The 21,346-nt window shown below is 47.0% G+C and overlaps 1 protein-coding gene across 1 annotated transcript in view; it reads right to left on the reverse strand.

Moving 5' to 3' along the window:
* Positions 1 to 21,346, reverse strand: part of ASTN2 (astrotactin 2) — an 899,029-nt gene that overhangs the window by 56,403 nt on the left and 821,280 nt on the right. The window contains exon 20 of the mRNA XM_060250629.1: positions 9,689 to 9,830. Within this exon, the coding sequence (XP_060106612.1) occupies positions 9,689 to 9,830 (142 nt within the window). The remainder of the gene's footprint in view (positions 1 to 9,688; positions 9,831 to 21,346) is intronic.

The following is a 21,346-nucleotide window of genomic DNA, read 5'->3' on the forward strand; positions in this document are numbered from 1 at the left end:
GTAGGTGAGGAGGAGGAGGGAGAACCCTCAGAAATGTTCAGGAGCTGCGCTTCCGTGAGTTTCTGCTGCATTCAAGGCCTGGTTGTTCCCTTAGGAATCTACCTTATTTCAAGTCACATCGCCGAGCTATCCAATAGGGTTGCCAGCTCTGCGTTGGGAAATACCTGGGGATTTTGAGGGTGGAACCTGGGGAGGGACTTCAGCCAGGTATAGAGTCTGCTCTTCCAAACAGCCGTTTTCTCCAAGGAAACTCAGGAAATGTCCAGGTGCCACCTGGAGGCTGGCAACCCAACTATCTAACCCTGCACCTTATCTACTTTGGCTGGAAGCTGCTGCCCTGGAAGATGCCAGGGACTGAACCTGAGACCATCTCCAACTGTGGGCACCTGTCTGCAGCCCTGCACTGGAGTGTGTGTGCGTGCATGAACGCACACAGAGACACACACAGACACACTCCTTAGCTGTGTGACGCACAAGGTTCAACAAAAACCAAGCAAGCGCTCAACTGTGATCCTTGCCAGTGGTCCCCCGACAGGCAGGAAATCTGTGCCATGAAAGAGAGCTTATTTTGGCCAAGCTGAAATGAAAGGGAGAGAAGGGGTGCACGCGCAAGGAGGGGAGGGGGATGTTTTTGTTTATTCCTTAAAAACAAATTTCAGACATCTCAAAAGCAGAGAAATCAATTGGCCTCTGTTTGTTTTCAGAAACCTCAAGCCCAGCTTTGATCCGAGGAAGGAAATGTGCTGGGGGGTGGGGGGTGGGTTGGGGACGGGAGTCGCTCAATAGCCCGGACTAATTGCTTGAAGTAGGGAAAGTGGGGAAGGCGCAAACGGAGAGGACCTTAGATCATATTTATGGAATCGATGGAGAGAGAGAGGCGGGAGGCTTCCAAGGCCCCCTCCCCCCCCACCCGCCTTTAGATCATATTCTCCGAGTCCAGGGTGGGGGCAAAGGGCATCGGAGCGGCACCGCATCGTACCGCTTCCCCCAGGGACTGTGCATGGCTTAGAACTGCTCCTGACCCAGGGCTTTCCAAGAAAGGTAGATTTTTCTTTAAGAACAACAACAAACCAAAAGAAAAAGCAAGCAAGCAATGTGAGAGTCACTGAAAGAGGAGGGAGCGCAAGGCCGGCAGCAATAACACACCTCCCGAGTCTCTGTTTTCCTGATGTCCGCAGAGGCTTGGAAGGCAGCGCTGGGCCTCCGTTTCTCAGCCCTGGCTGTCGTTGCCGTGGAAAACAAGAGAGCTACGGGGTTTTCTTCTGACTTGTTTTTAAGTGTGTCTGGCATGAGGCGCGCGCGCGCGTGTGTTTTTCCTATGGCCTGTGTAGTGGACAGGAAGGAACACCAGCTCCCTGCACAGCCATTAGGGTGGCCGCGTCCTACTCAGGAAATATCTAAGACTTTGGGGGTGGAGCCAGGAGACATTGGGGGTGGAGCCAGGAGCAAGGTTGTGACAAGCATGATTGAACTCCAAAGGGAGTTCTGGCCATCAGATTTAAAGGGACCGTCTTCCTTTTAAACGCCTTCCCTTCACTGGAAATAATGAAGGATAGGAGCACCTTCTTTTGGGGCTCGTAGAATTGGACACTCTAGTCCAATCTTGTTGAAACTTTTTTTTTTTTTTTAAGGAGAGGCATCAGATACTATGCTGAACATTTGGTGCCTCTACCACAAGAAACAGCTTCTCCTGGAGCCCCAGATGCTCATGGATCTATTCTCCGTTATACCCTATGGGGACTGGTCTCAAAGGGGTATAATGGAGTGCCCAGCAGATCTTCAAACCTCTCCCCGCCCCGTTTCTGATAACCCTGAAGCAGGGGGAGCGTCTCCAAATGAGGGGATCCCCTGCCCCCAACTGGGGATTGGCAACTCCAGGAATGATGGTGAATAAACCCTTTCAACTCACTCAGACTTTTGCACAGTCTTTGCAAACCTTCCTCAGGAGTCTTCAACTCATTGCCCTCACAAAAAAAAAAATGTGTTTTTGTAAGTTGTCACATAGCAGCTTGCAAAACCCAACTGCAACACATATTCATCTCTACAGTCCTCTCACTGTAGAGCCAGTTTGGTGTAGTGGTTAAGTGTGTGGACTCTTATCTGGGAGAACCGGGTTTGATTCCCCACTCCTCCACTTGCACCTGCTGGAATGGCCTTGGGTCAGCCATAGCTCTCGCAGAGGTTGTCCTTGAAAGGGCAGCTGCTGTGAGAGCCCTCTCCAGCCCCACCCACCTCACAGGGTGTCTGTTGTGGGGGAGGAAGGGAAAGGAGATTGTGAGCTGCTCTGAGACTCTTCGGAGTGGAGAGCGGGATATAAATCCAATATCATCTTCTTCTTCTTCTTCTTCTTCTTCTTCTTCTTCTTCTTCTTCTTCTTCTTCTTCTTCTTCTTCTTCTTCTTCACTCTTCCACCTTCTTTCCCACTACAATTACCTGGTGGTGGCCCAGTGGCAGACACCTCCCCTGCTTGACCTCTTTTTGGGGGTGCCTAGAAAAATGCTGCTCTAGCATTACTCCAGATACAAGAGGCTGGAAATCATACTTTCCCGAGGCTCCTTGGGCCTAGGATGTTCTTGCAGTATTTCTCAGAGATAAACAGATCTACAGAAGGGGTTTTTGGCTGCTATCCCGCTTTTAGGCAAATTTAGGATAATGGTAGAATGTGTCAGGGGTGGGGACACAGACAGGAAGAATGAATTGGCTGGCTGTCACCAATCAAAGTCCCAGGGAACTAAACTCATGCTGAAACAAGCAATCTGATGACTGATCGAGATGAGTAGTTAGAGTTAGTTTGCCTGCAGAAAAGAGCAAGAGTCCAGTAGCACTTAAAGACTAACAAAATGTGTGGGTATGAGCTTTCTGTGACGTCACCCCAGAGTCCTAATCGACTGGTGCTTGCACAGGGGACTACCTTTACCATTTTTTTACACTTAACACTTTGAAGCTCCTACCCAACACAGATTTTGTTGTCACCACTCACGTGGGGGGTTGGGTTGCCAGGTCTCCTTGCTGTTGTAGTGGAAGGATTGGGGGGTGTTCTGGAGGTGGGCAGGACATTACACACGTCCCTGACATGAAGACAGCATCTGGAAGTGACATCATCATGTTGGTGATGTTGCTCTGGGTTTTGGGCAAAACACTATGTGGTTTCTTTGCCTTCAAAACCATAAAGTTTGCCCAAAATCCAGAGCCCCCAAACCACCTGGGCATTAGAATTCCTTCTATTGGAGATAGAATGGTAGTCCACGCAGACCTGGTTCTGACTCCTCCAAATGGAACAGCTGTGTTCTTATGAACATCTTCTGAAACCTGTCCTCCTATATAAAAACCAGTCATATTAAATTTGATCAAATTGGAGATAGTGTTTTCATAATAGGTCTGATGTTCAACATTCTTTCTGCTCACATCTCAACTTGTGAACCTGTGTGTATTAGTGACCCCGAGGTATAAGAACAGCTGGATTAGACTAGCGGTCCATCTACTCCAACATCCTGTATCACACAGTGGCCAACCTGTGCTTCTGGAGGGCCAACAACATGGCATAGAGGTTGCGACCTTTCCCTGATGTTGCTTCCTGGCTCTAGGGTTCAGAGGATTAATGCCTGTGAATGAGGAGGTCCCCTTAGTCACCATGTCCAGAAACCACTGATTGACTTATCCTCCATGCATCTATCTAATCCCCCATTAAAACCATTTATTCTTTTGGCCATCACTACACCCTCTGGCAGAAAATCCAACATTTTAATAACTCTGTGTATAGCAGAATTTGCTTTTTCCCCATCCTAAACCTACTGCTCATACTTTTCCAGACCTACTGTTCATATTACTCATCAGCTTCATTGGATACCCTTGAATTCTAGTATTTTGGTAGGGGGAGAAAAAATTCTTTGTCAACTCTCTCCATGTCATACATAATGCTATACATTTTATAAATGTAACTGTGCTAAGATGCTTATTTGTTGAACTTTCTAGACAAAAAATTAAGATCTCTGGGTGGATCTTTTCCCAGGATCACAGTTGATTTCCAGACTACCAAGATCAGTTCCCTTGGAGGAAATTTGATTTGATTAGCATTATAACCCTACTGAGGTCCTTCTTCACCCAAACTCCACCCTCCTCTGGCACCGCCTTCAAATCTCCAGGAATTTCCCAACCCAGACTTGGTAACTCTAAGAACAATTAAGAAGAAAACTATACATATAGGACAACCTCAAGAGTTTACACTATCATTTTGCACCATTTTTCTAAAATATATTGTTTGTACAACAGGCCATATTGCTTTTCCAAAAGCAAAGTTTTTTTGAGGATTAACAACCACCACTACAACTGCTACTACTGTCTTCATGACACTCAGGTGAAAACCTTCTGAAAGTCAATAGATCTTCTGTGTGGGTGTCTGCACTCTAGCCAGAACCAATAACATTTCTCTAGCCGAATCGTGTAGTCTACATGAAGCAAAGAGATGCAGACTCTACGGACATTGGTCAGCCTTCATGAGGACACCTCAATGAACTATTACAAATCTGTTGGATGGCAGATCAATCAATTGATAACTTATTATGGTGAAAAGCAGAATTGTATGACTGATGAGCATCCACTTGGAATGATATTGCTCAGTTTGTTCATACACGTTTCTTCTGCTGCTGCTGCTGTCTGCTGGCATAGCCCAGTTCCATTTCCTCCCAATTGCTACTGGGCTTGTATTTGTTTTCCATAGCCACATCAACTCAGACAAATGTCACAATTTTGCCTGGTTCCTTAGTATTGCTACATTCCTTGGTTGCACCCAACAGTCCCTCTCTTTCCCATGATCTATCTTAGTTTCTCAGGGCTGGGCCTTCAGGTAGCTGCTGAAATTGATGGTGACATATAACTTAGCCCATTTATGTTCACATATGGGCTGGCTGGCCGGCCCTGAACAACTTCAGGTCACACAGCGGTGTGTGTCCTAAAATATCACATCATAGATTGTTCCTGAGTGGGTAAAGGTGTTCCTTTCCTGTTGCTGCTGATCAAAGTTTTCCCATTAGGTCAACATTTTGCCCAAACAAATATTATTCTTCTGCCATGGTTTGATTATAGTCTACCAATGATAACTGAGTATTCCATTAAAAAAGCTTCATTTCAGAGACATTTAGTCTTTGGGTATCCTCCTTAGCAAAATTTCTTGTGTACAGGTTGGACAGTAGTTACATATTCGCAGCTTAACCTCCTCAGGCATGCTCACAGATATGACAGTGATATACTGAGAGCATCAGGCAACTTCTCAGCCATCCTTCGAACTTCTGCAGCCTGCTTTCCAATACCTTACTTCATTTATTGACCGAATATCTAAGAGGGATGTGCCCAAGCCAGAAGCCACTAGTCCAAAACCAGCAGAATCATTTCATAATGTGTTTACATCTTTTTGAAGCACTGGGCAGCTTAACTCCAGAACTGGAGAGATGAGAACAGGAGCGCAGATTCACAGATATTAAAGTCTATGGTTTATGCATTCAATGGGGCATGCTTGCTTTCTCCAAGGCCTTCTTAAACCCACAATATTTGCCAAATGTTGTCTGAACCACATTAGCCTTATTTTGCTTGCTTCTCTGACATTATCCAACTACATTCTACTCAACTGCATTTTGCAAATCTTCTCCCACTGTTATATTATCCATGGTAGTGGAAAGTTCTGTCAAGCTGCAGCTGATGTATGGTGACCCCATAGGGTTTTCAAGGAAAGAAATATTCAGTGGTGGTTTGCCATGGCCTGTATCTGCACAGCAACCCTGGACTTCCTTAGTGGTCTCCCATCCAAGTGCTAACAAAAGCCGGTCCTGCTTAGCCTCCAAGATCAGGCTAGCCTGCCCATCCAGGTGAGGGTGGATGAAATAAGCCTTCCAGAAAAGCCTTCCAGAAATAAGCCAAGATAACACTTTCATACGTTGCATAGGGTCCAACAATAACTAAGGATGTCACAATAATTTGCCAGGCTTGATTTCTAACCACTGGTTCCACTTGTGTGAGACAATTACCCAATATTCTTTGTGCTTGACTGCATCTGGTTTATTTTCTAGGGAGTGGTCAGAGTAATTGACAGCAGGATATACAAATTCTGCCCAAATGCAAGGGGAAAAGCAATGGCTAAATGTCCATTTGAATGTGGACACCGGTTAGCACTGCACTCGTCGCTGTTTTGTATAAAAGCTAAACAACATGGACACATCCAGGCCTCAAATTCAGTGGGAGCTCATGGGAGCACAGCTCCCGAACCTTTCTGAGAGTTCCTCCTCCTCCTTCTGAGAGTTCCACCTTCTTGTCCATTGAATAGTAGGTGCAGCTGCACAACAATCCCTGGATGTGCTCCACCACCTATTTTTCTACAAAATAACCCCTAGACACATCCATTATGTCTTTACAAAATAAAAGACAATGGAATACGCACACACACACACAAAGAAACTATATCAGGAACTGATCCTGAGTGTCAGGACACACTTTCCTGGGTGTCCATGCACTCGTAGATCCAACTTTGCTCTCCCCGCCTTTCCTAAACTGCACACCGGCTGACACGTTTAAGCAAGGCAGGACAATGGAGCAAGAATTCTCATGCGAGCAATAATCTGGAGCCTGCAACCACACTTCTAAAATGCCCACGAGCATGTGCCGGCTTCCAACTGTGATCCATATTCAGGATGAGCGACAGTTTTTGCCCATGGCGGGTGGAGGAGGCTTGTCATATGATCATTGTTTAGAAGCGGATATCTGAGACGCATTATGGGCTCTCCATGGGTATCCAAGAATGCAGAGAGAATATTTTCATGGAAATAAAATGGCAGGTTTTGCACATTACTGATGAACAGTAACTCTGGGAGTAAAAAAAAGGGTGGGTGGGTGGGAGTAGAAACAATTTGTCCATTTCACAGGCAGGGAAAACGACAAGGGTTAGTCACTTGGTGGGTTTCCCAGGGAGTGGAGGGAATGAGCTGGAAACACCTCTCAGACCCCGTGCAGCTTAAAGGTCAGCGCTACATTGTGCTGCTTCCTTGTGAGACCTCTGGAAGAAGACTGGAAACAATTCCCTCGTCTTTGGCTCGGTTGGCAACCAAAGAGCCAGTGACCGATAGAGCCTGAGCAATTTATTAGAAGCAAATGACTAGCGGCCTGGCTGCCTTTTCCACATTCACACTGGGCACTTTTTCAGAAGAGTCTGATTCCTAGAGATATTAATATCTGTAATGGTTTTTTCCCCAAAAAAACAAAAAAAACACCCCAAAGAGGAAACATTAAAAATTATTAAATGGCAAGCATGCTTTAGACCCTGCATGCCTCATAAAGCACAGTGCAATAAAGCCATTTCCTTATTTCCCCCGTATCCTGTCGACACACATAATGGGCAAGGGGAGAGTCAGGGTGGCGACTGGGGGTGTGTGATGTGAGGGGAGTGCCACAAACTGGAGAGGTAAAAGGAAAGTATTAATCAAGTCTGCAAAGTGCTCGTTGACAACAGAGTTGCCAGTTTACAGGTTTAATGGTCTTTGTGGTTCCAGGGAGGGGGGGTGGAACATATTACTCACTACAAAATAGGTCTTTATTATCATCACAGCTGCTGGGCCCTTCACCCCACAGGGATTCTTGCCTTCTTTTCTGCTTCTCAGACATCACTCTGTTCTGAAGCTTCACTTCAACCTGACAATGTGCCAAACCATGGGTTGCACAGGCCGCAGTTCTGAACTCAAGCCGTGGATTGGGTTTCCAAGCATCAACTGGCAAACCTCGGTTCAGGAGTTAGACATCTGCTCTCATTTTCCATCCTTGCGGCACTCAGTTTCCTGTTTCCATGGTGCCATAGCCTCCATCGGGGGAATGACAACTGTGATTATGGTTAATCTATTCTGACATCAAGCCAAACTACAAAATTACAACGATCACCATCGTTTGCAAGCACACTTCAGGCCACAGTTGTGCCAGCTCACTGCAAGGCATAGTTTCCCAATGCAGATATCCTGCTAAACCACAGCGACACTTTCTTAACCGTGGCTTGCAAACCGACTTCTAACATGGTTTCAAATTCTGGTTTGCCAACCAATCGCAAACCAGTTTGTCAAGTCAGACATCACACCAAATCGTACTTAAAGCCGAAGAAAGTGCCATATTCTGAGTCAGATCACTGGCGGTGATCTTAACATGGGCAGGGCCGGAGCCGAGATTTAAAAAGTTGGGGGGTTTTAAAAGAAAGTGGGTGAGGGCACCCTTTCCCATCCACTGCAGGGCTTGCTGCTTCACAGAAGCTTTCTGGGGTAGGGGCAAAAGCTGGAGGCTCTGAAAGCGGCAAAGTTGAGGCAGCCAACCCTAAAACTTTGGAGTCATGAAGGGATTGCACCTTGCCTCCAACCAGGGGGGTTTCCTTCCACCTCCCTCGCCCCCACCAAGTGACTTCCTCTGCCTTCTGCTCCTTCACCTCCCTCCTGTCCACCTGCTGCTTTTGCTGCTGCAGTGCACTGTGCCTTGATCAGCTCTCCCAGCTCTCTTGCAGTGCTGCTGCTGCTTTGCCAACTCAGCCATGGCAAAAAAAAAAAAAAAATGAAGTCAGGGGGCCCCACAGGGCAGTGCCCTCACAGGCCCCTGTGGCTACAGGCCTGCCCGCTTTGACTGGCAGAGGCTCTCCAGGTGTTCAAGCAGAGAAGGTTCTCCAGAATCTGCTACCTGAGGATCTATAACCAAAGATGTCAAGGACTGAATCTGAGACCCTCTACCCCATGGGTGTCAAACATGTGGCCTGGGAGCCGAATTAGGCCTCCGGAGGGCTCCTACCAGGCCCCCAAGTGACTGGCTGTCATCTGCTTCCTTCTCCTTCTCTCTTGCTTCCTTCTGCTTAACAGCTTGCTTTTCCAGGCTTGCTCAATCGCACAGGAGCTACAGAACGAAACCTATATTTTCACAGTTGGCTGAGGCTCCTCCCTTGGGAGGAAGGGGGGGGGGAGGCAGAGCTTGTTTTTCCAGGTTCTATCAATCACACAGCAGAGTTACTGAGCCAAGCCTCTCTTCCTTCTATTAGATGAGACTCCTCCCCCTCCTGGCCTCCTGGGAAAGGACAGAAAGAGCCAGAGCTTCCTTTGCCCAGTCCCCTGGATCCCATGGGGGAGATACAAAGAAAGCACCTTTAATACCAACAACTGCTAATGTTTTAAGGTTGTTTTTTTTAATGTTATTGTGTTTGTCAGTGTCCTTTATAAAGTTTATATCTCTGCTACCTAATCTTAAATAGGTCTGACATGACCCGGCCCGATCTGACATGACCTGGCCCGACCAGACATGGCCAAGCCCAACAAGGTCTCATTAATATCAGATCTGGCCCTCATGACAAATGAGTTCGACACCCCTGCTATACACTGAAAGCACATGCCTGACTAATAAACCGCACCCCTTCCCTATGATCAGGTCTAACAACGTCAACACATGAAGCTGCCTAATACCAAGTATGACCATTGGTCCATCTAGCTCAGTACCGTCAACTCTGACTCGCTGTGGCAGGCTGAACGAGGACCTCTTGTACGCAAAGCAGGTGTTTTAGTACTGAGCCACAGCCTTTTTATTGATTGCTCAGTGTGAGGCAAGTAGCTTCTGGCCCCAAAAAGCTTCCTCCCCCATACATCCCTCTGGTCTTTCCCATTTCCTAATCTCCCCTTCCCACTTCCTTCCTTACTTGTAGAGTCCATCTGGCTCCAGGCACTTGAAAATGACGGAGTAGAGGCTGGTGTCAGGGGCATCCCCGTGGCTTCTGCCAGCAGCCACGCAGGCTGTTCCAAGGCCAGACAGCAAATCATCAGCAAAGCTCAAGGACTCTCCTGCAGAGAACAGAAGCAAAGGTGAGCTGATTGTATTTTGTACCCTCTTTGCGCATGTCTCCACCCTCCTCCCCCCAGTGGTGTGCAAGGGGTGCTAGCAGTGCTCTGGAAAATGCTGGGAGATTTCAAGGGCAGTTCCCGGGGAGGACAGTTTGGGGAGAACGTGACTCCACATCTGGGTGATGTTCCAGGAATTCATAAGTATCACAGAGACATGGGAAAATCCCTAGAACATTGCTATGCATACTGTTTTTAATCCGCCCCTCAATTCCTTCCTTCCTCTCTCTGTGTGCACCTTAAAGTCATTGCAACATCTGGTGACAAAGCCCCTATCGGGGGCATGAAGAATATTCAGAGAAGTGGCTGAATAAAATCTGCCCCTGCCTAAGGCTCTGGCATTCCTTGGAGGTCTCTCATGCAAGTACTTGCCAGAGTGGACCCTGCTTAGCTTCTGAGATCTGAGGAGATCAGGCCTGCCTTGGGCTATCCAGGTCAGGGCTAACCCCAGTTTCTTGAGGTCAGGGGATCAGGGCTGAGAGCAAGTGGGCAAATGGCAAGTCTATGGTCTATGTTGGGGGGGGGGGGGCGGGGGGAGTGATTCCATTTTATTCGCATCCCACCCTCTGAGTCTAATTTGGTGAAGGGACTGAGACCAGCCAATGATCACTCAGGGGGCTTCATGAGGATTTGCCAGGGTTCCACAGCCATGTTTCATTTGTAGTACCTGGCGTTTTATTTTTTTTATTTTTTAAAATTAGAATTTAAATTATTTCTGGGGCCTTTTGTATTAACAACAAAATTGGTACTGGGGAATTGGAGCGATTTAGTAGTAGGGGATGCAAGCTGTTTTAATCCATTCACTGTGTTTTTATCCTGCTTTGCAGCCAAGTATTGGTTTCCAACTCTAATACAAACGACAAGCAGAGTTCACTACACGACATCCCCTTGGAAGGGAACTCTGAACTGAGCTGGAATCGAGGATGGTGGAAAGAGGGCCAGCGGCCTCCTACCTTCCCCCTCACGCCGGAAGGGGGCGAGGGAGCTGGCGTAAGACCCAGGCTTGATGGACAGGTGCCAGGATGATTCCTCCCCCTCCCTTTGATGGCTCTGTCAGGGACAGTTGCAAGCAAAAGGAAGGGGGGGGGATCTCAGTGGGGTCCAGCAATGATTTCTGCCTGGCTGCCTCTGGCTCCTCTCAGGAAGGTCCTAGCCATCAGGGCCCTTGGAAGCCATGCCCTTGAGGCCACCCCCACATCACTATTTCAACTTCCCAGCGTTTAAAAAGCAGCATAGGGGAGATGTTTGTATAAGAACTGCTAGAAGTGGAATGGAGGTGGAAGCCCCTCCCCCCAATACTGCTTTGTAAACTCTCGAAAATAGCTCTGCTAGATGCAAGCAGGCAGACCATCTGGATTACAGCCAGGGTCCTTTGGGCTTTATATAAACGTTGGCCTTTTCCAGAGCTGGGCAGGTTAGCAGTGCGCGAGTTGTGTGCATGCATGCACACACACACACACACACATGCATGTTGACTGAGAGCACTTCCAGGCATTCTGAAGTCAAAAGGAGCCTCAAGACCCCAAGTTCTGAACTTTTGCAGTCATTTGGGGTTGGCGTCTTAGACAGAACAGTGGACTGACTTGTGTCTTTCTTGGCTTCCTTTCAGCCTGATCAAAGACCTGAAGAAATGTAGAGCTACCAGCAGAAGGGTTAGTTCACACTATACAGAGACCTCATTCTGTGCCTCTCAGAGACATGTAGGCCTGATTCCGAATTGTGACCATGACACGCAGGGAGATGCAACTTCAGTCTTTGTCCTGGTCACATAGGGTTGCCATTCTCCATGTGATACCGAAAGTCTCTTGGAATTACAACCGATCTCCAGATGACAGAGATCAGTTCCCCTGGAGCAAATGGCTGCTGTGGTGGGTGGGCTTTATGCAATCATAACCTACTGAGCCCTCAGTCTTCCAAGGCTTCATCCCCAAATCCCCAGGAATTCCCCAACCCAGAGTTGGCAATCTTACTGTGCTATTATGCATCCCCAAATGTCTCTGGGGAGCTACTATTTCCTCCAGTGGGAAACTTCGGTTTAGTGATGGCTACCTGTAAGTTTCCCTACTAGAGTAAACAATGACTCCCTGGGGCCATTTCAGCATGAGAAAATGGCACAGGGTGGGGGCAGGTGAAGCCACTTCTCCCCAGGCACAACAGTTGTCACCAGAACCAGGCTTACGTATGCCTGAGAGGTATGTATCTCCTACCACACATCTAAACTAGAGGCTGTGAGTGCATCATTTCAAGGGGCCATAAATTGTGAAAACCAAAGCCGCCGCTGTGATACACCAGCAGCGTATAAATCCATGAGTTGATTATCTGGGAGGCAGCGGCAGAAGCACCGCACACGCGCGCACATACACAAATGCCAGTTTCTTGCAAAAGTACAAGCAAGTAATGATTTGTTTTTCTTGCCGATGGCTGAAAAGAGAAACAGAAATTTGAAATCTTTCCTTAAAGGAACCCATTTAGTCATTTTTAATACCTCCTGGAGTCCTCAAATGGAAACCTCCCAAAGCTTCTGCCGTCATACCACTGCTATTTTAACAAAACCGCCAAAGGGAAATTTGAGTCAGTGGGGAAACACACACACTTTGCAGGCACAAAGTCCCAAGTTCCATCCCCGGCAGGTCCATTGCGAAGTAACAGGAGCTGGAAACAACTCTTCTCTGGCCTGAGGATCGTGCCATTCAGAGCACATCTTCCTTAGCCACATAAACCAATGGGCTGATTCAGTGGCAAAGTCTCCAGCACTTTCTAGTAAAAGGGATCTCTGGTTAGTAAGTGATGAGAAAGACCTTGGTGTGTTGTTGCCGGTGAGAATAGACGGCCCTGACCTAGAAAGACCAGCAGTCTGAGCTGGTACAAGGCAGCTTCAAAGGTCCATACTGAGAATGGGCCCATGAGTTCTCCAAGCAGAAAGCCCATACGTCAAGAGGGAAGGAGGAAAACAGCAGTCAAGCAAAAGGGATTCCTAGAAAGAAAGCACGGATGGGGAAACATGTCCGCTCCTGTGTATTGCCCAAGGCCGACCAACCCGCTACTTTCTCCTGACTATTATTTCCCCTTTCTCCCTCTCTCTTTCTTTCCACCTGTTTTTAATTTGCTGTTGTGGGCATCTCTTGCTGTGATCTCAACCCAATCTGGGACTCGCAAACGAGGCCGAGGATGGGGGAGAAGAGAAGAAACTAAAATTTTCCCCTCTTCTCCAAAAAAAGAGAAAAGACTATTTTATTTTAAGTTTGCTTCATTTTGGAACTTAGAGCAAAAAGAAAAGATTAACCTCCCCGCCCCCACCCCCCTAACATAATGAAAACAAAGAGAAAATGTCTGTATGGATAAATAAATATATCGGTAGGTCTGGCGCAGGCACGATCGTGTTTCAGCCCCAACGGAGCTGTAATGGGGAACAGGCACATTCCTGCTCAGCAGCTCCCAATTCCCTATCCATTTTCAAGGAAAGGAAAACAGAATCCAATCATCGGAGGCCCGAATGGGCACAGAGGGCAGAGCTTGAGCGGGTAGACGGGGCGCTGTCAGGAGTTCAGACCCCTGGGGGTGGCCTCCAGAAAGGTGCCAATGGAAGGAGGTGGGGAAAAGGTGAGGGAGGGATCAGGGATCATTTGCATCCCACTCGTCTCTGGCTTGATTTCGTCTTTTGTTCAGGAAACACCTGGCCCTCAAAGGCCTGCACAACTGTGTCAGATTGAGTCTATCCTCTGCACCCTTTCCTTCTTCCATTTCCCACCACAAAGTGTTAAGACTGGAGGGGGGTGGGGAGCTCTGTGTGGGTGGGTGATGTTTCTGTGTCTGCAAAGGGATGGATTTGTTCAGATCTGTTCAGGTTAGGGCTGCCAATCCCCAGGTGGAGGCAGGGGATCCCCTGTTTGGAGGCCCTCCCCCTGCTTCAGGGACATCAGCAAGTGCGGGGGGGGGGTGTAGGGAAATGTCTGCTGGGCACTCCATTATTCCCTATGGAGACCGATTCCCATAGGGTATAATGGAAAATTGATCTGTGGGTATCTGGGGCTCTGGGGTGGGGCTGTCTTTTGAGGTAGAGGCACCAAATTTGCAGCACAACATCCAGTGCCTCTCCCCAAAATACCCTCCAAATTTCAAAAGGATTGGACCAGGGGGTCCAATTTTATGAGCCCCCAAAGAAGGTGCCCCTATCCTTCATTATTTCCAATGGAGGGAAGGCATTTAAAAGGTGTGCGGTCCCTTTAAATGTGATGGCCAGAACTCCTTTGGAGTTCAGTTATGCGTGTCACAACCTTGCTCCTGGCTCCACCCCCAAAGTCTCCTGGCTCCACCCCCAAAGTCCCCAGATATTTCTTGAATTGGACTTGGCAACCCTAGTTCATAGCCAAGCATGAAGCAAGAAAGTTTACCAGGCAAAAACTTTGGGAAGTGAGTCTCCAGCCAAGACCAAGGGACTGCTAGGTGATGTCAGACATGATGAGCAGGAATAAATATAACACGCACCCTCTCAAATGAACAAAATAAACTGCACACCAAGTAAAGGAATCTGCAAGAGGGAAATTCTACATCCTGGTAGTAGAATAAGATAAACAAACCCAATGAACATGAATAACTTTATATATGTCTGTCTAATTTATTATGAAAATGCAGAATTCCTAGGCAAACAATAGAACCAGCGCATCTTTTTTTTTTTTTAAGTAAATGTCCCAACTTGGCATGGAATTTATGTCTAAGGAAGCTCATAAAACTTAAAAAACAGACACTGAAATAGATTAAAAGAGGAAATTTGCACCAGTTCTGAGATAGCATCACTAAAATCCCAAACCCATGCACAATGAAAACTTGTAACTCCAGCCTTGATTCTATCCCTTCTACCCCCCCCCCATTCCTATTTTATCTGAAAATTTAATAAATCTATTTAATCCAGCCTTGATTCAATGTCATCAGTTCCCCATTTGTTTCCAGTCCCAATTCACAGTGCTGAACATGAACTGTAAATCCCTACTGACTGAAGGACAGGTGCTTCAAGGACCATCTGGCATACTTAAGATCCAAAGCAGAGTCTTTGCTTCAGGTTCCTTTACCTTTCAGGACCTTCGTGGTAGTGGCATCAACAATCTGGAATTCATGCACTTGGACTGGCCCTTCACTCCTGTGTTTTTAAGAAAGGTAACAAAGTTGCCTTGATGGCATTTTGTTGAAAGGGAGAATAACTTACCAAGGAATAGATCAATAAGAGCAGGAAGTTTTAATCGTGCTGCTGAAATTAAGTTGAACAGGAGTCAGTCCCCATGGCTGTTTCTATACCAGAAAAGGCATGGGGGGGCAAGAACTCCTGGGGCCACTGAGCACGTGATCCAGATTAGGGCCTTGCAGCATTTTAAAAAACCCCTACAAATACTTTTAAAATCGTGTCAGTGGTTATGGGATGGATCCCTGCCTACCATCCCTTGTAGTTTGGTCATAATGACATTAGAGGGCTGGCAAATAGGAAGAGGACCTTTCTTGCATTTGCACTCTAACTATGGGATCTCTTCGAGCCATAGACCAAACGATGCCTTCTTTATTACTTTTTAGATGCTAGACAAACTCTGTTCTTGTTCGCCTGGTCTTTGTAGATGCACCTTGTTTTCCTCTATCTCCCCCCACCACCCCAATGCTGCTGATAGCCCCAGAACTTTCAAATAGACAAATGTTCAAGGGACTCAGAAAAGGAGAAGTCAGGCAGGCCTGGTTTCTTACCTCCCCAATGAAAAGCAAAGGGGTGCTGTGTTTTCCCAATCTTTCATAAATATGGGTGCCACTGACCTGACCTGGAGAGCACAGGTAAGCCTGATCTCGTCAGATCTTGGAAGCTAAGCAGGCTCAACTCTGGCAAGTACTTGGATGGGAGACTTCCTTGGTACACCAGACGTAGGAGGTGGAGGGCAGGCTTTATTCAACCATCTCTCTGAATGTCCTCCAGTAGGGCTCAGTCACCAGAGGTTGCCATGACTTCCAGGTGCACACACACTCACACATAGAAAATACACACCCCCAATTAATAAATCAATGTGGGTACCACCTACCCACTGCTGCAACCCATTGTCCACCACTACATTCGGTAGCAGGAAGAAAATGGAGGGGGCAGACTGGAACTGCACATGCTGTGACATCATTTCTGGTCAAAACCTGGAAGTGATGTCACCACATCACAGTGGCACTCTATGACTGCCACGTATCAATGGGATACAATTTATCAGTGGGATTGCTACATCAAGAAGGGATTGGATAAGCATATGGAGCAGAGGTCCATCAGTGGCTATTAGCCACAGCATATTTTTGGAACTCTGTCTGGGGCAGAGATCTCTGTATTCTTGGTGCTTGGGGGGAGCACAGTGGGAGGGCTTCTAGTGTCCTGGCCCCACTTATGGATCTCCTGATGGCACCTGGGTTTTTTGGCCACTGTGTGACACAGAGGGCGTTTTCGCACTCACGTTCAGCCGGCGCGACCCCCCTCTTCACCGCGCAGGATCTGCGCGGATTTCGCACTAAATGCCGCGGAGCAGCCGGAAGAGCCGGAAACTCCCGTCGCAAAAGCCGCGCAAACGGAAACTGCTTTTTGGCGGTTTACGTTTGAGCGGCTTTTGCGCCGGGAGTTTCCGGCGCAAAAGGCTGCTCCACGGCATTTAGTGCGAAATCCGCGCAGATCCTGCACGGTGAAGAGGGGGGTCGCGCCGGCTGAACGTGAGTGCGAAAACGCCCAGAGTGTTGGACTGGATGGGCCATTTGCCTGATCCAACATGGCTTCTCTTATGTTCTTATCATAACCGCATCGCTTTTGGATGGAAATGGTGTTGCAGCATCACATAACATAATTTGTGCATCTCTCCCCTTGGAGTTCCTTTGCCACCCCGTCAGCTTCCACCCCAAGTGCCAGTCAAAGAAGAGAGGAACTCTTTTTAGAATAAGCAAATATACCTCTGGCTACATCATACAATTCTCTTCTTCTGTCCTCCGTTGCAGGGAAATTGATGTTTCTATGGAAGAAACTCTTATGCTCTCACAGGGAGAATGCACGCTCCCTGCAGATAGGTTCAGATGGCTAGCTATATTCATTTGCAGTAGAAGAACAAATTTTGAGTCCAGTAGCAACTTACTCCTTTCTTTCTGCCATCAAGTCACAGCTGACGTATGGCGATCCAGTAGGGTTTTCAAGACAAGAGACATTCAGAGATGGTTTGCCATTGCCTGCCACGGCATAGCAATCTTGGGATTTCTTCAGTAGTTTCAGTTCCAAACGAGAGCTGACTCTGCTGAGCTTCTAAGATCTGATGAAATTGGGCTATTCAGCATGCCAGGGCATCTTATAGACCACCAGATCATTATTTTTTTCAAGGATATAAGCTTTTGTGAGTCAAAGCTTACCTTGTCAACTCTTGTTCAAATTACGTTGAGAGTTTTGAGCTGGGAAAGCCGGCAGGAGAAGAATGATGAATATAATGGGAATATAAAACATGTATAACAGAGGGAGGTCCGTGGACTGGAGTGGAATGGGGGAATAGGTATGTGGGTTAAAGGAAAATCATTTCCTAAGGCTCTGCTTTGTTTTTTTCTTTCTGAAGCACCCACTGCCTACACATTTCTAGATTAGTTTCTCTGCCCTTAAGGATTAGAAACCAAAACTTTTCCAAATTCTATGACGTGAAGGTATCATGTCTAGAATCTGTCTCTTTTAAGAGATGATAATGACACAGAAAGCTACCCAGATTGACTGGCAAACATAGCAGAACAAACAATGTTTTCCCCTAGGCTGCAGAAACCATGAGCCATGGCACTCCATGTGCCATATGCAGGCCAGTTCAGGAGGTGACCTTCCCTCTACCCAAAAGCTTGTCCTCTCAGGCAGTGACATTTGTGTGCCCAAAAGTATTCAGCTCCTCACTGCCCATGGCAGGTGACTCTGGTAGCCTTGCGTTTGGAATCCTTGAGGAAACCAGTGATTTTTGAGTTGGGCTGTGATCACACACACACACAAAATGCACTTTCAATCCACTTTCAATGCACTTTCCAACTGGCTGAACTGGCGAAACCCAGATTGAAAGTGCATTATTTTATGTGTGTAATCACAGCATTGATATGGTGACGAGGGGGCATCTATGGCCTTGATTGTCACGCTAGCCAGACGAAGCTGAGCTCCAGAATAATCTGGTCTGGCAGACGGGAAAGGCTAAAACCTACCTGGTTTACAAAGACCTTAACATCATAGCTGGGGGGGGGGGGAGGGAAAACTACTCTCCTGTTTTTTAAAAATTTGTAACTTCCAGCCTGATAGTTTTGATAAGCTCAAAAGCTTGCAAAGTGTTTTGTGTCAGTTCATTTGGTTCTAAGATTTCATTATTTTCGCAAAGACCAAGCCTGGGAATTCACCAAGGTCATCCATTTAATTGTCTCAGGAAAACCAGAAGTTGAGTGAGTAAAGGAGCATGCGATCAAGAACAGTTATTAAATCTGTCGGGGAGGGAAAAAATAGGAATAAGAGGAGGAGGTGGTTTTATACCCTGCTCACTACCTGAAGGAGTCTTGGAGCAGCTTACAATCACCTTCCCTTCCTCTCCCCACAACAGACACCCGGGTATGAAGGTAGGGCTGAGAGAGCTCTGACGGAACTGTGACTGAGCCAAGGTCATCCAGCTGGCTGCATGTGGAGTAGGGAATCAAACCCAGCTCACCCACCATTAGAATCCACCATTCTTAACCACTATACCACAGCTGGCTCTGTAAACCTGAGATAGAGCCCAATGGGTTGCTGACAAAGGCACAAGATATATATTCACAAGAGAAGAATCCAGTTGCCTTCCCACATCGTATAGACAGATAGCAAAGAAGAAATTATGCTAATTTTAGCTTTGGTTTTATTTTTTTAAATGCTGCTGCGTTGCTCCCAATTTTTATGCTTTTCCTGCTTTTTAAAGAACTTCCTGTTGTATATTATTTGTTATCCACCTTGGGAGGGGTAATCTTTGCAGCACAGTATATAAATGTATAATCCTGTCCCAAATGAAGAATGCAAAATAGAGGGAGGCAGCAAGTCAGCCATTTTAGATATCATGGGAAGAAGAAGCAAGGCAGGCTTCAAAAGCAGTCAGGGCTCACCACTACTGTTTTCGCACACAGCTTACCTCGCGGTCACAATCCTGTTCCCTCCGCAGCGTCTGTCGGATTTCCCACCATCTGCGCCGGAGTTACAGGAAGTGCCGCGGCTTTTGCGTAGCAAACGTAAACTGGGTTTTAGCGGCTTACGTTTGCTACGCAAAAGCCGCGACACTTCCTGTAACTTCGGCGCAGATGGTGGGAAATCCAACCAGATGCCGCGGAGGGAACAGGATTGTGGCTGCGAGGTAAGCTGTGTGCGAAAACGGTAAATGTTTGTGATGAATTGGAACAAAAGTCAGCAAAAACTTTCTGCCACATTTTCTATTTTTAAAGAAACAATTATTAATTGTTCCTGCTTTTATGTCCTTGTTTAAAGCCACCTCAAAGGTCAAAAGACAGGGAATAAACATTTGAAATAATTAAAAAAAAAACACCAAAACGGGGCAAAGACCTGTAGGAGGAGGAAGAGGTTTACTTGGTGAGGATTGCAGTAGATATGCAGGTCCACAGAGCCATCCCTCCAAGATTTATGTCTAACCTCTTCTGGTGACTATCTGCAGCAGCACTGCCTAAATATGGGGCAGACTGTCAACCCTTCATGCACCAGGGTCCTATGCTATTGCCGCTTACTTTCTGCCACTCCTAATAACTGCATTTCCCTTGGCTTGCCCTATTCTGTATCCACCCTGTTTTTTCTGTTGCCTCTAAGGAGAAAGATTCTGTTTTCTCCATAAGGGTTGCCTTCAAAAAGAGGAGAAGAGCAGGGGTGGTCTAGCAGTGCTGTAAGCTCAAGGGATACCTACCTGAATGCCACAGTCAAGGGAAACATCTCTCTTCATGCCCTGCACAATGGGGCCTGAAGTAGGAGGGAAAAAGGGGTCTATATGTGGAAGGGAACTGTGCTCCCCTTCATTTCTAGTCAAGCCTGTTTCCACTTATTAAATCCTAAACTCTCCAACCTCTTTCCCTAAAACTGCACAGGACCCTATTTTTATTATTTTTAAGGGTAGGGGAAAATATTTAAAGAAAAGAAAACCCTCCGAAATCCACAATGAAATGCTGTAAAAAGGGTTTTCAAGCTTGGAAAAAATTTTTCCGGGTCAGTTTTTCCTACTGTTTAATCCCTGCTTTGAGTTACACAGAAATGAGTAAACACGTTTTATAAGGTTCTAATTCATACCTAACCCATATAGTTTATAGCTTTACATAGTAAATATATATATATATATATATATTTAAAAAGCCATGACTCCCTTCACGTAGCAGTAGCTCTGATAGGTCCGGCATGTGCTTAAAGCAAAGCGGGGCACGGCAGCTTGGGCGAGGTGTGATCTAGCCAGGCCTGAGGAACCATTTTCCCTTCCAGATTCCTGCAGTTGTCTTTGTAATATGCAATTAGCCAGCCTCATTAACGAACTGCAAGAAGCGAAGGGGAAGTGGGCTGTCCCTGGTGGACAGTCTGGCTCCTTGTGTGGGACCATCCAGGCTTAGTTGAATGTGGCATGTCAACTGTAAATGGTAAAAGCTGGGGGAGGAGCAGACCCCTGAAGGACTCCAACCAGATGTCTCAGGGCTGGGCACTGCCACCAGGGAAGTTACTCAGTGTTTTGGAAAGCAAAAGAGCAGCTGAATGGGACTCAACTTTGGATCACGGCTGGAGCACGGGGACAAAGGGGCCTCAGCAGTCTCCCTACGATTGCAATGGATCAACTTGGGCTTTCATTAGGTGTGGCCATGGCATGGGAGTAGGCCAAGTAGGTGGCTGCCTAGGGCATCCCCTCTCCCCACATGCAGCATGTGTGCTCCTTGGAGCTCGCCTTCCCCAATGGAAAGAAGGCTCCATGGAGTGCAAACGCTGCATGGCTGGTTTAGCATTCTCCGAGTCTGTTACAGACCTGAGAAATGAGAAAGCGGATGGCGCCTGTGCAGTGCACTCCTTGGAGCTTGGCAGGGGAAAAAATAGCCAATTGTAAAAGCTGAAGAAGAGCCAATTGCAGTTTGTAAAAATTGGCTCCTGCTGAAGTTGTATGCTGCCACTCATCCTTCCTACTCTACTTTAACAGATCCATAGCTCAGGGGTAGAGCACCTTTCTTGCATGCACAAGGTCTTGTCCCTGGCACTGCCAGCTAAAAGGCTCAAGTTGTATTTTCACAATTTTTATTGCTTAATCTCATACTTTTTTATAAATTTAAAAACCTGTAAATTAAAAAGTAAGCAGTTTCACGGTTCTTCATTGCTCCTACAATTATGTTTTTGAAATTTCGGGGGGGGGGGGAACTAGCTGGCAGCTCGCCTAGGGCACCAAAAACCCTAGCATGGGCCCTGGTGGCATGGGGGAATG

The sequence above is a fragment of the Heteronotia binoei genome, chromosome 12 (genome assembly GCF_032191835.1).
Source record: "Heteronotia binoei isolate CCM8104 ecotype False Entrance Well chromosome 12, APGP_CSIRO_Hbin_v1, whole genome shotgun sequence".
Lineage (NCBI taxonomy): Eukaryota > Metazoa > Chordata > Lepidosauria > Squamata > Gekkonidae > Heteronotia > Heteronotia binoei.